General features: G+C 51.9%; 1 protein-coding gene across 1 annotated transcript; it reads left to right on the top strand.

Annotated features, from left to right (window-relative positions):
- Positions 1-448: 448 nt before the first annotated feature.
- pcyt2 (phosphate cytidylyltransferase 2, ethanolamine) lies at positions 449-18,494 on the top strand. The gene is made up of 13 exons (XM_036534548.1): positions 449-752; positions 8,813-8,901; positions 9,466-9,627; positions 10,050-10,116; positions 10,598-10,682; positions 10,864-10,905; positions 11,531-11,669; positions 12,370-12,452; positions 14,736-14,813; positions 15,482-15,547; positions 15,997-16,062; positions 16,608-16,696; positions 18,248-18,494. The coding sequence occupies exons 1-13, from the start codon at positions 631-633 to the stop codon at positions 18,360-18,362; spliced, it is 1,203 nt and encodes a 400-aa protein (XP_036390441.1). The 5' UTR covers positions 449-630; the 3' UTR covers positions 18,363-18,494.
- Positions 18,495-20,862: the final 2,368 nt, after the last annotated feature.

Genomic DNA, 20,862 nt, shown 5'->3' with positions numbered 1-20,862 from the left:
AAAACACAATAAAACTATCCTTAAACGTGGTCTTTGAGTGAGTTCATTTTATCGCATCGGGCTAATTTACACTGGACTATAGCGGCAATGGATTTGTATTGGTTCTACTTATCTGTAATGTACATATTTACAGTTTTTATCATGTAGACATTGGTAGACATCATTTAGCTCATATACATCCCTTGCAACCGTTTTAACACCTATGACCAACACGTTTTGAGGGGCGTGTGAGTAAATAAGAACGTTTGTAGAACGCAGCAAAACAAGACCGGAACTTTCAAAGCAGCTTTGAATCACCTGATCGTACAGCGGGATGGTCACGTGATGTTGGAACTAACACTGCTCTTATGTAACAATATGGTGGCGACCTGAGAGGCTTCATCGTACGATCGCCCGCCGTGGCGTCACTTCCGGGGCTGCGGAGGCGTTGCCCCATGGCGTTCCAGCGTCAGTTTCTTGCGGAATCCGGCAACCGGCGCAGGGGACATCGCTAGACACATCTGTCACGGCATTTTAACAGCTTATTCCCAAGGCCAGTCGCGTATTTTATATCATATTGTTTTTAATTGATATTTTAGCTTTAGATCGTTCACATTTAGGTACAACGAGTCCGTTGTTAAACGTCTGAAAATGATCAAGAACGGTCATCACGCATCAAGCGAAGCGGGGCGAGAAGACGGAGCTGCGGCGAGCACCGCAGCCTGCAGTCCGGAGAAGAGGAAGCGCATCGTACGGGTGTGGTGTGATGGATGGTGAGTTCACTTCGGAGTGCTGATCGCTCTGTTTCAAAAAGTTGTTTAACTCGCCAGATAGCTGTCCAGTTCTGAAGCGGTGTAAATCAGCCAGCTAACCGACTAGATCGGCCAACCCAGGAGAGGTGATCGCTAACACCGTAAAATATTTGGCTGGTGAGAAGCGTAAGCCCTAACTGAGAATCTTTACATGTGACAGCTGACTTTGCGTTCAGCTAACTCGTTTGCGATAGTTGACAAATGCAAGCTAGCTGTACGGACGTGTTTGCTCCGTGGTTATTTGCTCCTGCCGGGCCGGCAGCTGGATCGGCCGCGATCATGGACGGAACGGTGGAGCTCCGCTGCCATCTGACTGGTATGCAGCTCTGCTGTTAGTTATCTGATCTGCAGCTAACCTCCGGGGACACATCCGAGCTGAAGCTGTTACCTTAGCTGTTAGCTACCTGCCTCTTTCACAGTATTTCACACGCTAGATTGCTAGCCAGTTTTGTTAATAAATGTAACATGCAACCGTAGTGTGTAGTGTAACCAAGGTCAATTTAACCTTCAGGGATGATAAAACTTAACCGGCTATTATCTACAGACCAAACACTTACATCTTAAATTGAAAGATCTCATTAACGTTGCAGCAGTTTAGCTAGTTAGTTTGGCGGATTATGATCTTATTACCAGTTACCAGTAAAGAAACAAATACGGTGATTAACGTTTGGTTATGTTATAATAGCAAGCGAGTCTTGATACAAGCAACATATGCAGTTAGTCCTGGCAGTTTGAATTGAATACGAACATAGGGACCATCCAGTTTATACTGTGTGAAAAGTACCTGAATTATACGTGCCGCATGGAAGATGTGTTCACTTTAGACCCAGTCCGAAGTGTCTCTTCTGTCTTTTAATTACCTGTTTAATTTTTCTTAACGGCTTGACATGCTACCGCTACCTGCCCCTGGTTTGGAAGACGTGTTTGCCCGGACACATGAGTGTTATTTGTCCCAGGCCTGCACTGTATCACACACACACCTTCCCGCAGTTCAGGTGATCTGAGCAGATCCAGTGATCAGGAATCCAGGTGGAGACGATCCCCGATCGCTGCTTCACTCATCACGCTGGATGTTAGTGCTTCCGTTGTAAACATGTTAGTATCTTTGGGTAAGTGAGAGATGTGCCCTCAAACGCAAGATTAATTACAGCTGGAAATTGCGTTAAACCAGAGATAATTTAAAAATAGTTCTTTTAGTTATTACCGGCTCTTTCAGTCTGTTTTTCTACTTTTAAGTCACCGGACTAACTAGCCTTGTTAAACTTGTTATTCGTAATGTCGTCTCTACCCACCAAACACACACACACACACACACACACACACGAAACTATGTGAATTTGTTTTTTTTCCCTGGAATGTAGTTTCACTGGACAGGGTTTTAGTTGTCATTGACAGAGATGTATACCTAAAACGTGGCAGCAGCCTGGAGGAGCTGCAGATGCCGTGGCATGCCAGTGGCACGTGGGTGCGCGTCTGTCTCGGGCCGCAGCCCGGGGAGCAGCGCGCGCAGTGTAGACAGACCCCCCCCCCACCCCCCCACATTGTTCCGCAGTGGTTTATGCGCGAAGAGTTCCTGATGTCTGATCGAGGATTCACAAAACCACGAAAAAATGGAACCCTACTGTAAACGTATACATGGTTTTTCACCTAGTTCCCATGGGGGGTGTGAGCTGCGGGCTCCGTGGGGCTTTCCGTCTGAAATGCTCTGAATTGATGTGTATGAAGGCCAGGATTACGGTGGCTTTATCTTGGAGAATTCCAGCCATTTCACCCCGGCCCTAATGCGATTGGCTGGAATGTTGGAGAATGATTCGGATGCCAGAATATAAAACGGTGGAGTGAGCTCCACAGAGGAACAATATGAGCTGGGAGCAGTGTACGCAGAGCGGGCACGGTCGGACCGCACACCCCCACCTGTGCATTCCTCACATTCACCCCTTTCACTGGCCGCTCTCTGCTCGCACGCACAGCCTCTCGCACGTCTGCACGGCCGGTGCCCTCGTGCGCGCGGGCCGGCACCGAGGTTCGCTGGGGTCACCTGCTCCTCTTTGTGCGGTGTGTTTGTGTGTGTGTGCGCAATGGGGGGAAAGACGGGGCTCTGAAGACCCCCCCGAACCTTCCCCGCAGGCGCTGAAGCCCCGTCCCAGCCTCACTCCAGCCCGAGAGGGCGGAAGGATTCGGGTAAAAATAGGCTTGCGCTACAGAAGGAAGTAGGAGATGTAGAGGGTCAAAGGTCGCCTCTTATCTTGTCAACAGCAGCACGTGAGCGTCAGCACAGCGGTTCTGAAGTCCAGCTCCACGCGGTGCTGACAGGACACAGGCCGGAGAATGGGAACTGGGTGAAAGGTTTTTGCATGTTTTTCCGTTCCCTGGCTGGAGTTTGGGGCCTCTGCCTGCCCTCTGACATGTGGCTGTGTTGACAGAGGCCTCAGAACAACAGGCAGTGTGGAACAGTGGGTAAGGAAACATGCTTGCAGCCAGCAGGCTGACGGTTCAATGCCCAGGTTTAACACTGCTTTCGTGCTTTTGAGAAAGGCACTCAAACCGTGCTTCAGTAAATATCCAGCCGTCTAAACGGATGCTGTGTGAAATATGAGCCTTATATGTCAGTTAGTGGAGGTAGGAAAGTAGATGGCACCCGTGTCTGGGATGGGTGTTTGTCAGCTCTGGGAGTGGGGCTCCGAGCCTGGCCACCTTCGCTGGGAATGACCTGCAGTTACCCTGCATGGATTAGCGGAGGGAGACGGCCATCTGGAACTGACACTGCGTCACCGCGGTGCTCGGTGACACACAACAGGGTATTACACACGGCCACCCTACACCCTCGGGTGGCAGCACACCGCTGCTGCTTTTTCTGTAGACACATACACTGTATAGATAAATATAGCCTGTATGTATCTGAGTGTAGATATGGGAGGATGAGTGGCATGTCCAGCTCAGCTCCCATGCGCTAATCCCGCTGGGAGATTTAAGGAGCTACACTCCTTTACCGTCCACCTTCAGCCGCCATCCTCCTGTGCTGGACATCCTCTTTCTCTGCGTATCTGCCAGGCAGAACTCCCCTTCCCTCCCTCCCCCTCCCTCCCCCTCCTTCCCCCTCCCTCCCCTTCCCTCCCTCCCCCTCCCTCCCCCTCCCTCCCCCTCCTTCCCCCTCCCTCCCCTTCCCTCCCCCTGCTGATTACTTACGACCAAATCCACATAGCCTAAACAATATAAGTCGATCTGATAAAAAACTATGGTATAATACAACAGAATCCTGTATGAAGTGTTTTTCCTGGGATGGTAAAGGTCATACGCAGCACTGTGAGCTGCAGGGGGAGACTGAAGCGTCGGCCCTTTTCTGGACAGCTGACACGTCTGCTCATATTCATATTTGATAAAAAACACTTTTGGAAAAATGTGTAATATTTCAGAACATTTAACTAAATAATTGCAATGAAGAACAAGTAATTTGACACATTAAGAGGCAGACGGCAGTACACGCACATTTCCATGGTTGAGGAGGTGTATTCGAACAGTCCTTTAAAAATATCGCTGTGTGGTCAGTGTGAACACTGGGGGGGTTGGTGACGTGATGGTCAGTCAGGCTCTGCTGCAGGCGGTGTATTGGTGGCGTGTCTGCGGTGTATCAGCTGTGTATCAGCTGTGTGTCTGTGGCGTGTCTGTGGCGTGTCGGCGGCGTGTCGGCGGCGTGTCGGCAACGTGTCTGCGGCGTGTCTGCGGCGTGTCGGTGGTGTATCGGCGGTGTATCGGCGGTGTGTCGGCGGTGTGTCGGCAGTGTGTCTGCGGCGTATCTGCAGTCTGGCAGCGCTGTGTTGCAGAGGTGTCAGCTGCTCGCTGCTTTCATTAATAATTCACTCCTGCCCCGGTCAGAGCGCTGCCGTCCTGATGGGACACACCTGCCCCGGGACGTGCCGTCTGCGCTGCCTGCTTTCCGCCGCAGTTGTGAAACGGCCGTACCGTAAGTCACGGGGCGCTGCAGTTCGTGTGGGGTAACGCAGATCATGAGGTCTGATAAAGTTTAGCTTGCGGTTGTACTGCAGTGTCTGTACGGATGAAAGAACAGCACACCAAGCTCTGAAAGCTGCGTCACGCAGTGTCAGGGTGTGCTGTGAGCTGCGTTATGCAGTGTCAGGGTGTGCTGTGAGCTGCGTTATGCAGTGTCAGGGTGTCTCCGCCACGCCCTTGAGCCTGATTGCTGTATGAGCACACAGAGTGCATTGTGCCCGAGGCTCCGATACTGAGGAAATTGAAAGGAGTGAAAAATGAGTCATGTCTGTTGGCACTGCGTCAGGCACTGCGAAACATCTCTGTAGCTGCTCCTCAATCAGTCAATCAATCGACCAATTGATCAATCAGCATTTACCACAGGAAGTGATGTCACCTGTTCTGTAAGGCCTTTGTGTGTGAGCTGTATAATGTGGCTGAGGTTCAGGTGAGGTCGCGGGACTCAGGTAAGTCGACACCTGCGTGTGTGTGCTGTGTATGTGTGCGCCATGTGTGTGTGCGCCATGTGTGTGTGCGCCATGTGTGTGTGTGCGTGCTGTGTGTGTGTGTGCATGCTGTGTGTGTGTGTGTGTGTGTGTGTGTGTGTGTGTGTGTCTGTGTGTGTGTGCATGCTGTGTGTGTGTGCGCGCTGTGTGTCTGGCCGGTCGGTGACCAAGACCACACCCCCCACCCCTCCTTAAGGGGGGGCTATAAATATACTCCCCTGAGAACATGCTGTCCAGCATGCACACTGCCAGGGCCAGCAGCAGAAAAACACACAACAGATCGCCCCCCCCCCCCAGAATCTGTGCGGGCTGAGGGCGGGGGACGGACTCTGTCTCAGGCGCACGCACTCATGCAGCCCCCCTCTCCCGTCTCACCGATGCCTCAGCGGTGACCAGACTGGGCCCGTTACGGAGCCCGGAGCTGCGGTGTTATTCAGCAGTGAGGTTTCGGGGATTATGCGTGGCTGTGTCTCTGCTAATCTAATTACACTGAATGAAGCAAGAGTGAGTGTGCAGGGTCTGTGTGGAGCGCTGAGGGCAGAAGCTCTCTCCACCGCCAAACAGCGCCGACCGCACATGACCTTCACTCAGAGATAATGCCTCCTCAAACTTAGCCAAGTCATTTCCTTCTGATATTAAAACTGCAGCCTGTCAGTGGGAACAGCCGCATGGGAGGAACCCAGTTAAACATCCTGTGCTTTGAGAGACCTGCGATATCTGACCCAGCGCCACACAGAGATAATGTGGGTTAGACTGTGATGTGGCCCCACATCCTGTCTGTGCTGTGTGCTGGAGAGAGGAATAGGCTGTCCGTACGACAGCATTCAGGCGGTCAGGAGGACGCGCTGCAGGGATCTCGCCACCAGGGGGAGTGCGCTCCCCCGTAGCCCACACGCACATCTGAAGGAGGGGCCGGTGCAGGGACGGCTTTTTACTGCAACCTCTGCGCTTCTTAATTCGGTCACTCACCCCATGTGCCATTTTCTGATCAGGTGGTAACACTGCATTGCGCAGATGCTCTGTGAAGTGTGTGTGGAAGGAACCCAGTGAGAATGGGCAATCGGCTGGTACACAAGCAGTGAACACTCTCGCCCCATGCTGGGCGGGATGAATGCGGGCGTGGCTGCAGACAGGGCACAGCGTGGTGAGTGCCAGAAGCCTGCTGGGAGGTGAACGGAAGGAGCGATGTGGCAGAGTTTCTGATCATTTTGTGAAATGAAGAGGAATTCAAAGAGTAGCTGTTAGAGCTTTATGGCTACAGCAGCACAGGTCACAGTGTTTAAGGGAAGCTGCTTAGGGCTGAGCACTGAAAATCCCACCTCTGCCACCAAACAACCTGAGGCCTGCATAGTGCATGTCTCTGTGCAACTTTGGCTGTTCTCTGTCTGTTATTGTTGTTCATGTTACTGTGTGTTATGGGTATTTCATGTGTTATGCCATGTTTGAGCATCTGCCAAATAAATATGATAATATACTAACAACTGTGCTGAAGAGCACAGGCTAATGGAAGGACTTACTCTGTCTCAGTGGCTCGGTTAGAGGGTGAAAGATACAAAGGGAAGTGAAAACCGCACACACACACGCACGCACGCAAGCACACACGCACGCAAGCACACACGCACACGCACACACACACGCACGCACGCAAGCACACACACACGCGCGCACACACACGCACGCGCACGCACACGCACACACGCACGCACACACACACGCACACGCACATGCGCGCACACGCACACACACGCACATGCACACACACACACACACACGCACGCAAGCACACACACACACGCACACGCGCACACGCACGCACGCAAGCACACACGCACACGCGCACACGCACGCACGCAAGCACACACACACACGCACACGCGCACACGCACGCACGCAAGCACACACGCACACACACGCGCACACGCACGCACGCAAGCACACACACACGCGCGCACACACACACACGCACGCACGCACGCACACACGCGCACGCACGCACACACACACATGCACACACGCACATGCGCGCACACGCACACACACGCACATGCACACACACACACACGCACGCACGCACACACACGCACACACACACACGCACACGCACGCACGCAAGCACACACACAAGCACACACACACGCACGCACGCACGCAAGCACACACACACGCACGCACACGTGTTATCAGACTTCTGTCAGGCATCCTGTTGAACTCAGGCAGGTAACTGAATCCCAGGTGTCAGCTGCAGCGAAGTGCTCTTTCTCCCCTCTCACCCCCCCCTCCCCTCCTCACCTGAGATGTGATCTGAGGTCACGCCTCTGTAGGATCTGAGGTCACGCCTCTAAAGTCAGCTTCAGCTCCAGCATTTCGCACAGGGATCTGCAGGAAACACAGGAAGCTCAGAGCTTCACTCTCCTTCCTTCTTGTTTTTACTCTCAGTTTGGAAAAATGAGAGTAAAATGAGAGTGATCCTCCTGCTCTCCCACTTGGCCTTTGTGATGTGGGTGAGCCTCTAGCAGTGATGTTTAGAACAGTAAAAAGGGTGATCTCCTTTACCGCTGTTCAGAGCAGGGCAGCTCTGTGACGTTTGATACCTGCTGTGGGCACAGTGTGTACATTGATCTCTTCCCAGTGTAGGAAATGTATTTATAAGAGGTAAAGTGTAGAAGTGTGTAAAAGTGTGTGGCTGCATATGGAAGCGTGTGGAAGCATGTAGCAGTGTGTGGAAACCTGCAGAAATGTTTAGCAGCACATTGAAGAGCGTGGAAGTGCACGTGGAACTGTGCAGGTGGGTGTAGGAGTGTGCAGAGGTGTGTTGCAGTGTGTGGAAGCATGTAGTAACGTTTGGAAGCGTGTAGGAGTGTGTATCAGCACGTGTGGATGCTTGTAGTAATGTTTGTAAGCGTGTAGGAGCATGTATCAGCACGTGGAAGCGTGTTTCAGCGTGTTTCAGCGTGTAGCAGCGTGTAGCAGCGTGTGGAAGCGTGTGGAAGCGTGTGGAAGCGTGTGGAAGCGTGTGGAAGCGTGTGGAAGCGTGTGGAAGCGTGTAGCAGCGTGTGGAAGCGTGTGGAAGCGTGTGGAAGCGTGTTTCAGCGTGTTTCAGCGTGTAGCAGCGTGTAGCAGCGTGTGGAAGCGTGTAGCAGCGTGTGGAAGCGTGTGGAAGCGTGTTTCAGCGTGTTTCAGCGTGTTTCAGCGTGTAGCAGCGTGTGGAAGCGTGTTTCAGCGTGTTTCAGCGTGTTTCAGCGTGTTTCAGCGTGTTTCAGCGTGTAGCAGCGTGTGGAAGCGTGTTTCAGCGTGTGGAAGCGTGTTTCAGCGTGTTTCAGCGTGTAGCAGCGTGTGGAAGCGTGTAGCAGCGTGTGGAAGCGTGTGGAAGCGTGTGGAAGCGTGTGGAAGCGTGTAGCAGCGTGTTTCAGCGTGTTTCAGCGTGTAGCAGCGTGTGGAAGCGTGTGGAAGCGTGTGGAAGCGTGTAGCAGCGCGTGGGAGCATGCTCTCTGGTCTCTCACTGCCTCTCTCTCTGTCTCTGTTCCCCAGCTATGACATGGTCCACTACGGCCACTCCAACCAGCTGCGCCAGGCCAAGGCCATGGGCGATTACCTCATCGTTGGAGTCCATACGGACGGTGAGTGTGCCAGTGCCCTGGCGCCCGCTGTGCCACACGAGGGCGCTGGTGAGCTGCCACCCGGGCTGGTGGAAGGGTGAGCAGGGCTCTCTGATCTCCGGACAGGAGGGAGTGGTCGTGTGCTGTCACTCACTGCCTGGTATGAACCAGTTGGAAGGCAGGGAGTCGCTCACAGCGGAAGAAGGCTCAGCTTTAAGGGGTTGTTGAGGCGCTAGCGTTGGCACAGTGCCAGGGGTCGCCCATCACAGCTGCATTCCCACCTCATTCTCTCTCAGGCTGTAGCGGTAAGTCAGCGGTAAGCTGTAAGACTGGCTGCTGTCTGCCTGTGATGGTGGTGTATTCGGCTGTGTGTGGGGCTGTCTCTGGCTGAGCACACCTCCAGTCTTTTGTGGGTCAGTCCTCTGTGTAAAATGAAGGAGAAAATGTACATTTAATTAAATGACATCTGTCATTTTTGGTCGTACTTCTCACAGTCTGGACGGTAGTGTGTTCGTTTCACCCTCTTTCCCTTCCCCTCTCTCTCTCTTTCTCTCTCCCCCTCTCTGTGTCTCCCCCCTCCTCCAGGTGAGATCTCGAAGCACAAGGGCCCCCCAGTCTTCACTCAGGCTGAAAGGTATAAGATGGTGCGTGCCATAAAGTGGGTGGATGAGATAGTGGAGGGGGCGCCTTACGTCACCACGCTGGAGACCCTGGACAAGTACAACTGTGACTTCTGCGTGCACGGAGGTGAGGGCGCCCCCTGCTGCCCATGCAGGCATCTCTGCAGAAGCAGTTTTCTGTCAGCTCTTCCTGTTCCTGCTAATTTTGTAATATAGTGGCTGCCTTCAACCAGAGCGTTACAAACAGGCTTCTTACCAAAACTAGGGAATGTTACAGAAAAACTACCACTGTTATAAAAGCACATGTAAAGGAGAGGGAAAACAGAACGGTGCCCATCTTCTCTCAGAGGTGTCTGAGTTCACTGCAGGTTTGGGGCAGAACTTTCCTCCTGCAAAAACGGCAGTAAAGGGCGTTTCTTTCGTGAAAAGAAGAGGCTCTTCTTTTATTCCTGGTGCACAGCTGTTAATGAGAGTGTAGTGCACTGAGACACCGTCAGTGTTGTGCGCAGGTACAAATAATGACATCATTTTTTCCATGACTGAGAGCAGATGACATCACGCTAACCGTGGATGGGAAGGATACCTACGAGGAAGTGAAGAAGTCTGGCAGATACAGGTATGACTGGGAGACCTTTTATCAGGCAGGGTGGGACAGGTACAGGTGTAATTGTAGAACACACTGAAAGGCACAGGTATGACTGCAGGGGTCAGACTCGCCATTTACCACTGCCTGTTTGCTGATTGCAGTTTGCTCTCCAGAACCATTAAAGTGCTTGAGGCGTGGAGGGGTCGTTTACTGCAGGTGTGGAGGGTCTGGGTTAGGGTTAGGGTTAGGGTTAGGGTTAGGGTTAGGGTTAGGGTGAGGGTGAGGGTGAGGGTGAGGGTTAGAGTTAGAGTTAGAGTTAGAGTTAGAGTTAGAGTTAGAGTTAGAGTTAGAGTTAGAGTTAGAGTTAGAGTTAGAGTTGTTGCAGGTGTGGAGGGTCTGGGTCAGGGTTAGGGTTAGGGTTAGGGTTAGGGTTGTTGCAGGTGTGGAGGGCTTATTGTGTGAGGCCTGGAGGGTCATGTTGTCACTGCAGAGAAACTGGTGTGTTTTTTAGGGAGTGCAAGAGAACCCAGGGCGTGTCCACCACAGACCTTGTAGGCCGTATGCTGCTGATGACCAAAGCACACCACAGCAACATTGTAAGCAAAGCACGTGTGTGTGCGTGTGTGTGTGTGCGTTCGTGCGCGTGCGCGTGCGTGTGCGTGTGTGTGTGTGTGTGTAGCTACAGTATGTAGTGAGTGTGTGTATGTAACTGTGTTTATGGTATTGCAACAGCTCAGCCTTCTGTGTTGCTGAAAAGTTGATTCTTTCTTTTTGCAGGACAATTCGGACTATCAACAGCATACAGACAACTTTGGAAAGGTAAATCCTCCTCTTACCTCTCCAGCTGAGACTGCAGCTAATGCGTACCTACATGCGTACATGCAAAAATGCATACATGCATTTGTGCATACATACATACATACATACATGCACATGTGTACATACTTACATGCATACATACATACATCCAGATCAATCACAAAATGGAGGTGGAGTTAGAGGTGGAGCTGTATGCAGATCACAGCAAGGAAGGAGATCTGTCTCGCAAATCTGCCACTAATGTGGACCTGTTTTCACATGGTCATTAGGGTGGTACCTCGTTTGGCCACTAGGGGGTGTGGTGAGACTGAGTGCTGGAGGGAGAGTGGCTTTGTGCCAGGTGGAGGCTGGGTGTGATGCATGATGGTTGTATGAAGACCTGCAGTCTTCACCATGATGCAGTGCAGGGATCTGGAGCCTAAAACCGGAGGGTGGCGGGTTCGAATTTTGCAGTCCACTGCCTTTTTACACTTACGCAAGATGCTTAAGTGGAATCACTTGACTAACCACCTAGCTGTAATTGGATCATATTTGTATTATAAGCTTTGCAAGTTGCCCTGAATAAATGTTACTGCCAAGCAACTCAATAGGGTAATGTCACATTATTTTATTTTCTGTGTCTCAGGGTCCCAAAGGCCACAGTCCCTGGACAGGGGTGTCCCAGTTCCTCCAGACGTCGCAGAAGATCATCCAGTTTGCCTCTGGAAAGGAGCCGCAGCCCGGAGACACCATCATCTATGTGGCGGGAGCCTTTGACCTGTTCCGTATCCTTCTGCCACTAGGGTGCTCTTCGGGAGTGAACCAGACTCTGATCAGCCAGTGGCTGAGTCAGCGAGGCACTCTTCTCTGACTGCAGGCTGAGCCCTATGGCCCAGGATATCGTGAGTCTGTGCTGTGTCATTCGCCAGCAGATACCCGGAGCCCACGGGCATGGGATGTGATTGGCTCTTTTCCACCGGAGTGGGAAGGGTCATGGCTTTCATTCAGACTCATCAGATGTCTCTGTGCTGCTCAGGTGACATCAGTGAGTGAGAGTTGTCCTTTTGTACTCTGTTGTGAACCCTGGCTGCAAAACATTTTTTCCGGGAGTGGGATAATAAAGATAACCTTGAACCTTGAACCTTGAACCTTGAACCTTGAACCTTGAACCTTGAACCCTTGAGATGTCCTCATATTGGTGTTTGCTCTTCCGAAGTCCATTGTGGGACTTGTAGTGTGGAAAAAAAGGCTTTTGTGTGGGTAGTTGTACTTGAGGATGCAGTAGTCCTGTGTTAGTGTAGGGAATGCAGCTTAAGACACAGTTTGGCAGAGTCCTGCTGAAAAGGGCTGAATGATGCTGTACAGCAGGCATGCTGAATGCTGAGGAAGCTTTCCAGCATTACTCTGCCTCACTCTGTTTTAGAGAAGGGTCGGGATCAGTTGTGTCCATCTGCCTGCTGGTTTCCGCCTTTACCTGCATCCCAGATATCGGCCACGTGGATTTCTTAGAGACTGTGTACAAGCAGTCCGACAAGCCCTACGTCATTGTGGGGCTACACTTCGATCAGGTGAGTCAGGCCTGCTGGAAACTGGAGGGAAAGTTTGCAGCGTTTACACTGCTGATCTGTTAGTGCTGTCTGCAGTTATGTAAGGAAGGCTCTCTGCTGCGCTGAAGTGGGGGGGGGGGGGTGTGTGATCCAGGATGAGCTCTTTGACTGTGTGAGGTGAAACAGACAGCTCTTTCACTGGGAATGGGAATGCGGCTGGCATCTCAGTCCCCCCCCCCCCCCCCCCCCCCCGGGTCAGTCCATTAGTAACACAAATTCCAATTCAGCGTAAACAGGACAAATGATCATGCTGATGGTGTAGGAGATGCTGGTGGTGTAGGTGGTGTAGGAGATGCTGGTTGTGTATGTGGTGTAGGAGATGCTGATGGTGTAGGTGGTGTAGATGATGCTGATGGTGTAGGTGATGCTGATGGTGTAGGTGGTGTAGGTAATGCTGGTGGTGCAGGTAATGCTGGTGGTGTAGGTGATGCTGGTGGTGTATGTGGTGTAGGAGATGCTGATGGTGTAGGTGGTGTAGGTGATGCTGATGGTGTAGGTGATGCTGATGGGGTAGGTGATGCTGGTGGTGTATGGTGTAGGAGATGCTGATGGTGTAGGTGGTTTAGGTGATGCTGATGGGGTAGGTGATGCTGATGGTGTAGGTGGTGTAGGTAATGCTGGTGGTGTAGGTGATGCTGGTGGTGTAGGTGATGCTGGTGGTGTAGGTGATGCTGGTGGTGTAGGAGATGCTGATGGTTTAGGAGATTCTAATGGTGTAGGTGGTGTAGGTGATGCTGATAGGGTAGGTGATGCTGATGGTGTAGGTGATGCTGATGGTGTAGGAGATGCTGATGGTGTAGGTGATGCTGATGGTGTAGGTGGTGTAGGAGATGCTGGTGGTGTAGGAGACGCTGGTGGTGTAGGTGATGCTGATGGTGTAGGTGGTGTAGGAGATGCTGGTGGTGTAGGTGATGCTGATGGTGTAGGTGGTGTAGGCGCTGCTGATGGTGTAGGCGCTGCTGATGGTGTAGGAGATGCTGATGGTGTAGGTGGTGTAGGTGATGCTGGTGGTGTAGGTGATGCTGGTGGTGTAGGTGATGCTGATGGTGTAGGTGATGCTGATGCTGATGGTGTAGGTGGTGTAGGAGATGCTGGTGGTGTAGGTGATGCTGATGGTGTAGGTGATGCTGATGCTGATGGTGTAGGTGGTGTAGGTGATGCTGATGGTGTAGGTGGTTTAGGTGATGCTGATGGGGTAGGTGATGCTGATGGTGTAGGTGGTGTAGGTAATGCTGGTGGTGTAGGTGATGCTGGTGGTGTAGGTGATGCTGGTGGTGTAGGAGATGCTGATGGTTTAGGAGATTCAAATGGTGTAGGTGGTGCTGATAGGGTAGGTGATGCTGATGGTGTAGGAGATGCTGATGGTGTAGGAGATGCTGATGGTGTAGGTGGTGTAGGAGATGCTGGTGGTGTAGGTGATGCTGGTGGTGTAGGTGATGCTGATGGTGTAGGTGGTGTAGGAGATGCTGGTGGTGTAGGTGATGCTGATGGTGTAGGCGCTGCTGATGGTGTAGGCGCTGCTGATGGTGTAGGAGATGCTGATGGTGTAGGTGGTGTAGGTGATGCTGGTGGTGTAGGTGATGCTGATGGTGTAGGTGATGCTGATGCTGATGGTGTAGGTGGTGTAGGAGATGCTGGTGGTGTAGGTGATGCTGATGGTGTAGGTGATGCTGATGCTGATGGTGTAGGTGGTGTAGGTGATGCTGGTGGTGTAGGTGATGCTGATGGTGTAGGTGGTGTAGGAGATGCTGGTGGTGTAGGAGATGCTGATGGTGTAGGCGCTGCTGATGGTGTAGGCGCTGCTGATGGTGTAGGAGATGCTGATGGTGTAGGAGATGCTGATGGTGTAGGTGGTGTAGGTGATGCTGGTGGTGTAGGTGATGCTGATGGTGTAGGTGATGCTGATGGTGTAGGTGATGCTGATGCTGATGGTGTAGGTGGTGTAGGAGATGCTGGTGGTGTAGGAGATGCTGATGCTGATGGTGTAGGTGGTGTAGGAGATGCTGGTGGTGTAGGAGATGCTGATGGTGTCGGTGGTGTAGGAGATGCTGATGCTGATGGTGTTGGTGGTGTAGGAGATGCTGGTGGTGTAGGTGGTGTAGGAGATGCTGATGCTGATGGTGTTGGTGGTGTAGGAGATGCTGGTGGTGTAGGAGATGCTGATGCTGATGGTGTAGGTGGTGTAGGAGATGCTGGTGGTGTAGGAGATGCTGGTGAAGGAGTTGACGGTGTCTTGTGTTGCAGGAGGTGAACCGCTATAAAGGGAAGAACTATCCCATCATGAACGTCCATGAGAGAACACTGAGTGTGCTAGCCTGCAGGGTGAGTTACGTCTGCCACACACTCACACACACACTCACACACTCACACACACACACACACACACACACACTCAAACGCTCACACACACACACACACACACACACACACACACTCACTCAAACGCTCACGCACACACACACTCACTCAAACGCTCACACACACACACACACACTCAAACGCTCACACACACACACACACACTCACTCAAACGCTCACACACACACACACACACACACTATTTGCCCCTTGAAACTGATCCTGGATCACAATCAGAATTTTATGATAAATGTTTTGGGTTAGGAATAGCGGTTGGCAAGCTGATCTTCAATCTGTTGTCCAAGCTGTGTTTTATTTGCGCTTTTCGTTCCCCACCCCCTCGCGCTTCTCATCTGATGTTCCTGCCCAATGAAGTCCGCCAGTGGAAGGTGCCTGAACGCATTTACTGCGCTCAGCGTCGCATTTCAGACGCACTGCAGAAGCGGGAGCAATGAGGCACTGTGTACAGAGGCCTCGTCCTCATCGGCCTCCAACCGGCCGCACAACGCCCTGTGTGCTGGGGGAGCTGTCCTCCTGCAGGAGACGATTGTTTCCACTCGAAATGAAATGCTCTCTCTCGCACCGCTGTGCCGCATGTGATCGTGCGTGTCCTTGTTTCTGGGCTCCTGCAGTACGTGTCGGAGGTGGTGATCGGGGCTCCCTATGCTGTCGGAGGAGACCTGCTGGATCATTTCAAGGTACGGTAGCATTCACTGTGCTGTCTAATTTTTCACACAGTTGTAAGGGTGGTACCTTCATTTGGCCACTAGGGGGAACGGTAGCATTCACTGTGCTGTCTGATTCCCCAGGGCTGTGTGGAGTTTCGCCCAGAATGTCGGGGAGGGTTGCCAGATCCTGGGACAGTGTCCTGTTTACTAGTGCTGTTTCTTAGTAATCCCTCCCCCTTGGGGGTTTGTCAGAGGGAGGGGGAGGGTGGCCGGGGGGGGGGGGGGGGGGGGGGGGGGGGGTGTAGGTGGTTGATTGGCTGTGTCTCAGGTCACAAGTTTTGTTTGCCCCAGGTTTGCAGGCTTTTTGTCCAGATACACAAAAAGAATGACACTCTGATTTAGAAGGAAAATGTAAAGAAATGGCAAGGAAGTAGAAAAGTGTTTTGTGTCAGGTGTGTGTGACCTCTCTCCCTTCGCAGGTGGACCTGGTGTGTCATGGGAAGACAGAGGTGTTCCCAGATAAGGATGGCTCGGACCCTTACGCTGTGAGTGTGCCCCCCTCCCCCGCCCCCCAAGCCCTGCCCTGCACCCTCACTGGAGTGGCCATGTCATTAACCTGCTCCATATCTCCCAATGTACCGGACAAAAATAAGAAGCTGTCATCTTTTCAAAGCTCTAAGACCTTTTTTGGTTATAATTCACTTCTTTAACTCTTGAGATTGCTGAAGGCTCATGGGTTCGGAGCTGAGGGTTGATGGTTCGGGGGGTGTGGGTTCGGAGCTGAGGGTTGATGGTTTGGGGGTGTGGGTTCGGAGCTGAGGGTTGATGGTTTGGGGGTGTGGGTTCGGAGTTGAGGGTTGATGGTTTGGGGGTGTGGGTTCGTAGCTGAGGGTTGATGGTTTGGGGGTGTGGGTTTGGAGCTGAGGGTTGATGGTTTGGGGGTGTGGGTTTGGAGCTGAGGGTTGATGGTTTGGGGGTGTGGGTTTGGAGCTGAGGGTTGATGGTTTGGGGGTGTGGGTTTGGAGCTGAGGGTTGATGGTTGGGGGGGTGTGGGTTCGGAGCTGAGGGTTGATGGGTTGTTTTTGTGCAGGAGCCCAGGAAGAGGGGGATTTTCCGCACGGTGGACAGTGGAAACGGCCTCACCACCGACGACATCGTGCAGAGAATAATCAAGAACAGGTGAGAGCCTGCTCACAGAACCAGCTGTGTGCGTGTGTGTGTGTGAGTGTATGTGTGTGCGTGCGTGTGTGTGCGTGGGTGCGTGTGAGTGTGTGAGTGCGTGCGTGTGATTGTATGCGTGTGAGCGTGTGAGCGTGTGTGCGTGCGTGTGTGTGCGTGTGCGTGAGTGCGTGTCAGTGAGTGAATGTGTGTACATGTGAGTGCGCGTGTGTGCGTGTGACAGTGCGTGAGAGAATGTGCTTGTGAATGTGAGTGTGTGTGAGTGTGTGAGTGTGTGTGAGTGTGTGCGAGTGTGAGCGAGTGCGAATGTGTGTGTATGTGTGTGTACGAGTGTGAGTGTGTGCGAGTGTGTGTGTATGTGTGTGTGCGAGTGTGAGTGTGCGAGTGTGTGTATGTGTGTGTGCGAGTGTGAGTGTGTGCGAGTGTGTGTGTATGTGTGTGTGCGAGTGTGAGTGTGTGCGAGTGAGTGTGTGCGAGTGTGTGTGTGCGAGTGTGTGTGAGCGTGCGTGTGGGTGTGCGTGCGCGTGTGCGTGTGAGTGCGTGTGTGCGTGCGCGTGTGCGTGTGAGTGCGTGTGATTCTGTGTGCATGTTTTGTGTGCATGTGTGCCTGTGTTTCCATTCATAAAGAGCTGACATGAGACATTACATTCAGCTCATGATGAAGTTTGTTTCATGGAGATAAAATTATGGATTTGGATCTGTTTTCCTCCAAGAAACAATGTTGATAAGAAAACATGACAAGGTCATTAACATGATTGAACATTCGCTAGCGATTGGTTATGAACTGTGTGAAACCAGCAAAGAAAGCAGCGATTAGCCTGCTGCAATTCTCACAACAACTTTACTAACACTGTCTAAATGGTGCAGCTGGGTTTGCTGGCTAGCCAGGGAATGAGCCAGCAGACATGCCGGCTCTTGAGACACCTGTTTATTTCACAGACTGCTAACACGGTACAGTTTAGTTTCTTACTACAAGAACTACTTCCTAAATGAAAAATAGTTCCAGCCTCAGTAATTTAACTTGGCTCTTAGTGAAATGGAATGGATTAGTTTTTCACTGGGTGTTGGTATTGAAAGGATGTATGAAACCTCCATTGACACATGGTATATCAGTGAGTGTTTCCACAATCGTCACACACTGATCAGTAGGAATGATGGATCGGAACTCTGTGTTTTTATGAAGTGCTGTTTATCTCAGTGCTGCTGGAGGAACAGAATTAGTAAAGCAGGTGAAAATTCCACTGCCATGGTATTTTCTGGGGAAAAAAGGTGTCAGTTACGTAAGAGCCAGTCAAGTGGTCGTTTTATTTTGTGGTGTGCGTTACCAGGCAGCATTCCGTCGTTTTCGGATTTTGTGAAATTGGAAATGATGGTATTTGGTGTCTCTGGCTCTGTGGTGTGGAGGAATGCAGCTGGTGTTGGGTGTGAAGAGTGAAAATCGAGCGAAAAATGGGGAAGAGAGCCGAGGCCCGTCTGCGGTCAGCGAGGATTGACCGCAGGGTGACCGCAGAGTGACCGTGACTGCTCTCATTTGTGTCCTGTCTGTCCCAGGCTGCAGTTTGAGGCCAGGAACCAGAAGAAGGAGGCCAAGGAGATGGCGGTGATCCAGGCCATGAAGCGCCGCGAGGAGGAGAAGACGCAGGACAGAGCCCAGACAGCCCTGTAGGAGGGCCCTGGAGAGCCCAGCGAACCGGACCGACACGCCCACACCACCCCAGCACTGTCCCACAGCCAGGACCACAGAGGGGGAGAGAGGGAGAGGGAGAGGGAGAGGGAGAGGGAGAGAGAGAGAGAGAGGGAGAGAGAGAGAGAGAGGGAGAGAGAGAGAGAGAGGGAGAGAGAGAGAGAGAGGGAGAGAGAGAGAAAGAAATGACTTGTCTTCTGTGAGTCTGGAATCGTCTGAGTTTTTTTGTTAATATGATGTGTTTCCTTTTTAAATTTCACTTTCTGTTTTATGGTTTGTCTGAATGCCGCTGCGAACCTACCCCCAGCCCCCCCCCCCCCCCCCACCTCACGCCCTGCCCCCTCTCCCCCTGTCCCGGGTGAACACCAAGCTCAGGTTGGTCTCTGAGTGTCAGTGTAGTAACTGTAACCAGGCGTGTCTGTGGGGGCGGGGCCAGGCAGCGGAACCCGGCACCGACGCAGCCTCCCTCTCCCCTCACATCCCCCCGCTGCTGACAGGAATGGGCTCCACCGGTCGCTACACGCAGCTGCTGGGAGATGGGTTTGAGGGGAGGGGCGTCTCTGTGCCGCGGGGGAACCCCTGCTTCCTGTCTGTAGCTCTGGCTATGCTGGGCCCGGGGTGTCAGTGTCTCTGACCTCACCGCAGGCTGCGGTCGGGGAGACCTTACCGCGGGCTGCGGTCGGGGAGACCTCACCGTGGGCTGCGGTCGGGCTGCGGTCAGGCTGTGGTCGGGGTGACTTCACCGCGGGCTGTGGTTGGGGTGACCTCCTCACGCTTATGTTATAAACACTGTGTGTGTGTTATGAGTGAAAGCGGAGGTGTTTCACCCCGGAGAGCTGGCATGAGCATCAGAGGGGGACTCTTTTCATGGAGCCATTCCCAAAATACAGCCCCTGGGAACCCCGAAACTGGCCCCTCCCACAAGAGCCAGCCTCCATTGCCCCCCCCCACACCCCCCACCTGCGCAGGTAAGGCCCGGCAGGCCCCCCACACGCCCCACCTGCGCAGGTAAGGCCCGGCAGGCCCCCCACACCCCCCACCTGCGCAGGTAAGGCCCGGCAGGCCCCCCCACACGCCCCACCTGCGCAGGTAAGGCCCAGCAGGCCCCTGTAGAGCAGCGCAGACCTCAGATCCTGTCATATGCACATCCTTACTGTATACTTTAAAAGAACGGCTGGTGCTGAGGGAGTCGTTATTTTAAAACATAAAAGAGAGAGATTGAAGATCAGAGTACTCAGCTGCAGGAAAAGCCCTCATGGTGTCACCGCTCCTGAGAGGAAGCAAGGCCTGTCTGTTTTCTTCTGACGTTTTTCCAACTACAACTGACTGGATGACATGTCTGACCAACACTGTGTGTGTGTGTGTGTGTGTGTGTGTGTGTGTGTGTGTGTAAGTGTGTGTGTGTGTGTGTGTGTGTGTGTGTAAGTGTGTGTGTGTGTGTGTGTATGTGTGTGTGTGTGTGTGTGTGTGTGTGTGTGTGTGTGTGTGTGTGTGTGTGTGTGTGTGTAAGTGTGTGTGTGTGTGTGTGTGTGTGTGTGTGTGTGTGTGTGTGTGTAAGTGTGTGTGTAAGTGTGTGTGTAAGGGTATATGTGTTTTTAACTACAGACTCATTGGACTCTATACCTCCATCTCAGTGTAAAATACCATTATGTTCCATGATGTGTCTGTGTTCTTATGGGATCTCCTTGTAGATGTAATATACTATGCTAAAGTAACCAGGATGTAGAAGTCCTTACTGCACAGCAGGGCTAAAGAGCTCACTTTGTACAGACAAAAAGTGACCAGATTTTCACATCTTGCATTATAACGTATGATCTGTGAACAGAGGATGAATTGCTACTGCGTGTGTTGCTTTGAGGAACAGAATCAAACTGTGTACTGAATCTCAGCTGTTTGGGAAGATGTTTCTTCCAAGAACATGGGAATGCAGCTTTTATTTTTGGGATTGCATGTACAGTTTTTTTCATTATTATAATTTATATTTAACCAGTGTAAATTATAATAGTTGCAACATTAATTTATTGAAATCAGTGTTAGATGAAGCTTCAGAGTCAAAGTTAACGCTGACACTTGAGTGATGGTATTTCCTGTTCATTGTTTTAATGTAAAGAATCTTAAAGTGCAAATATAGCATATTTTAATGTTTTGACTTTTTAAATCAAAACCTGGATAAAAGATCAAAACACCCTTGATTTTTATCTCCGCTCATAACAAAGTTCTAGAAAAGGCCACTGGTCTGAAATGAATGTAAGAAAGGGGCGTGTGTCGAGTGACGTCACAATCGACTCTCTGGGTGCAGAGGTGGGGCTTGTGATGTCACAGAGGACACATGGCTTCGATGACCTGACCTGCTGTTTCCATGGTGTCAGATTTCATGTCACATTCAGAACTTTCTTTCATGCTTTGACCTGCAGAATTGGATTTGGAGACATTGGCCCAGGATCAATCTAACCACAATATGCTCTGTGAGGGACATATGTAA

This window comes from Megalops cyprinoides, chromosome 1 (genome assembly GCF_013368585.1).
Source record: "Megalops cyprinoides isolate fMegCyp1 chromosome 1, fMegCyp1.pri, whole genome shotgun sequence".
NCBI classification, from domain to species: Eukaryota; Metazoa; Chordata; class Actinopteri; order Elopiformes; family Megalopidae; genus Megalops; species Megalops cyprinoides.
The sequence above is the reverse complement of the archived record's forward strand: the minus strand, read 5'-3'. Positions and strand labels throughout refer to the sequence as shown.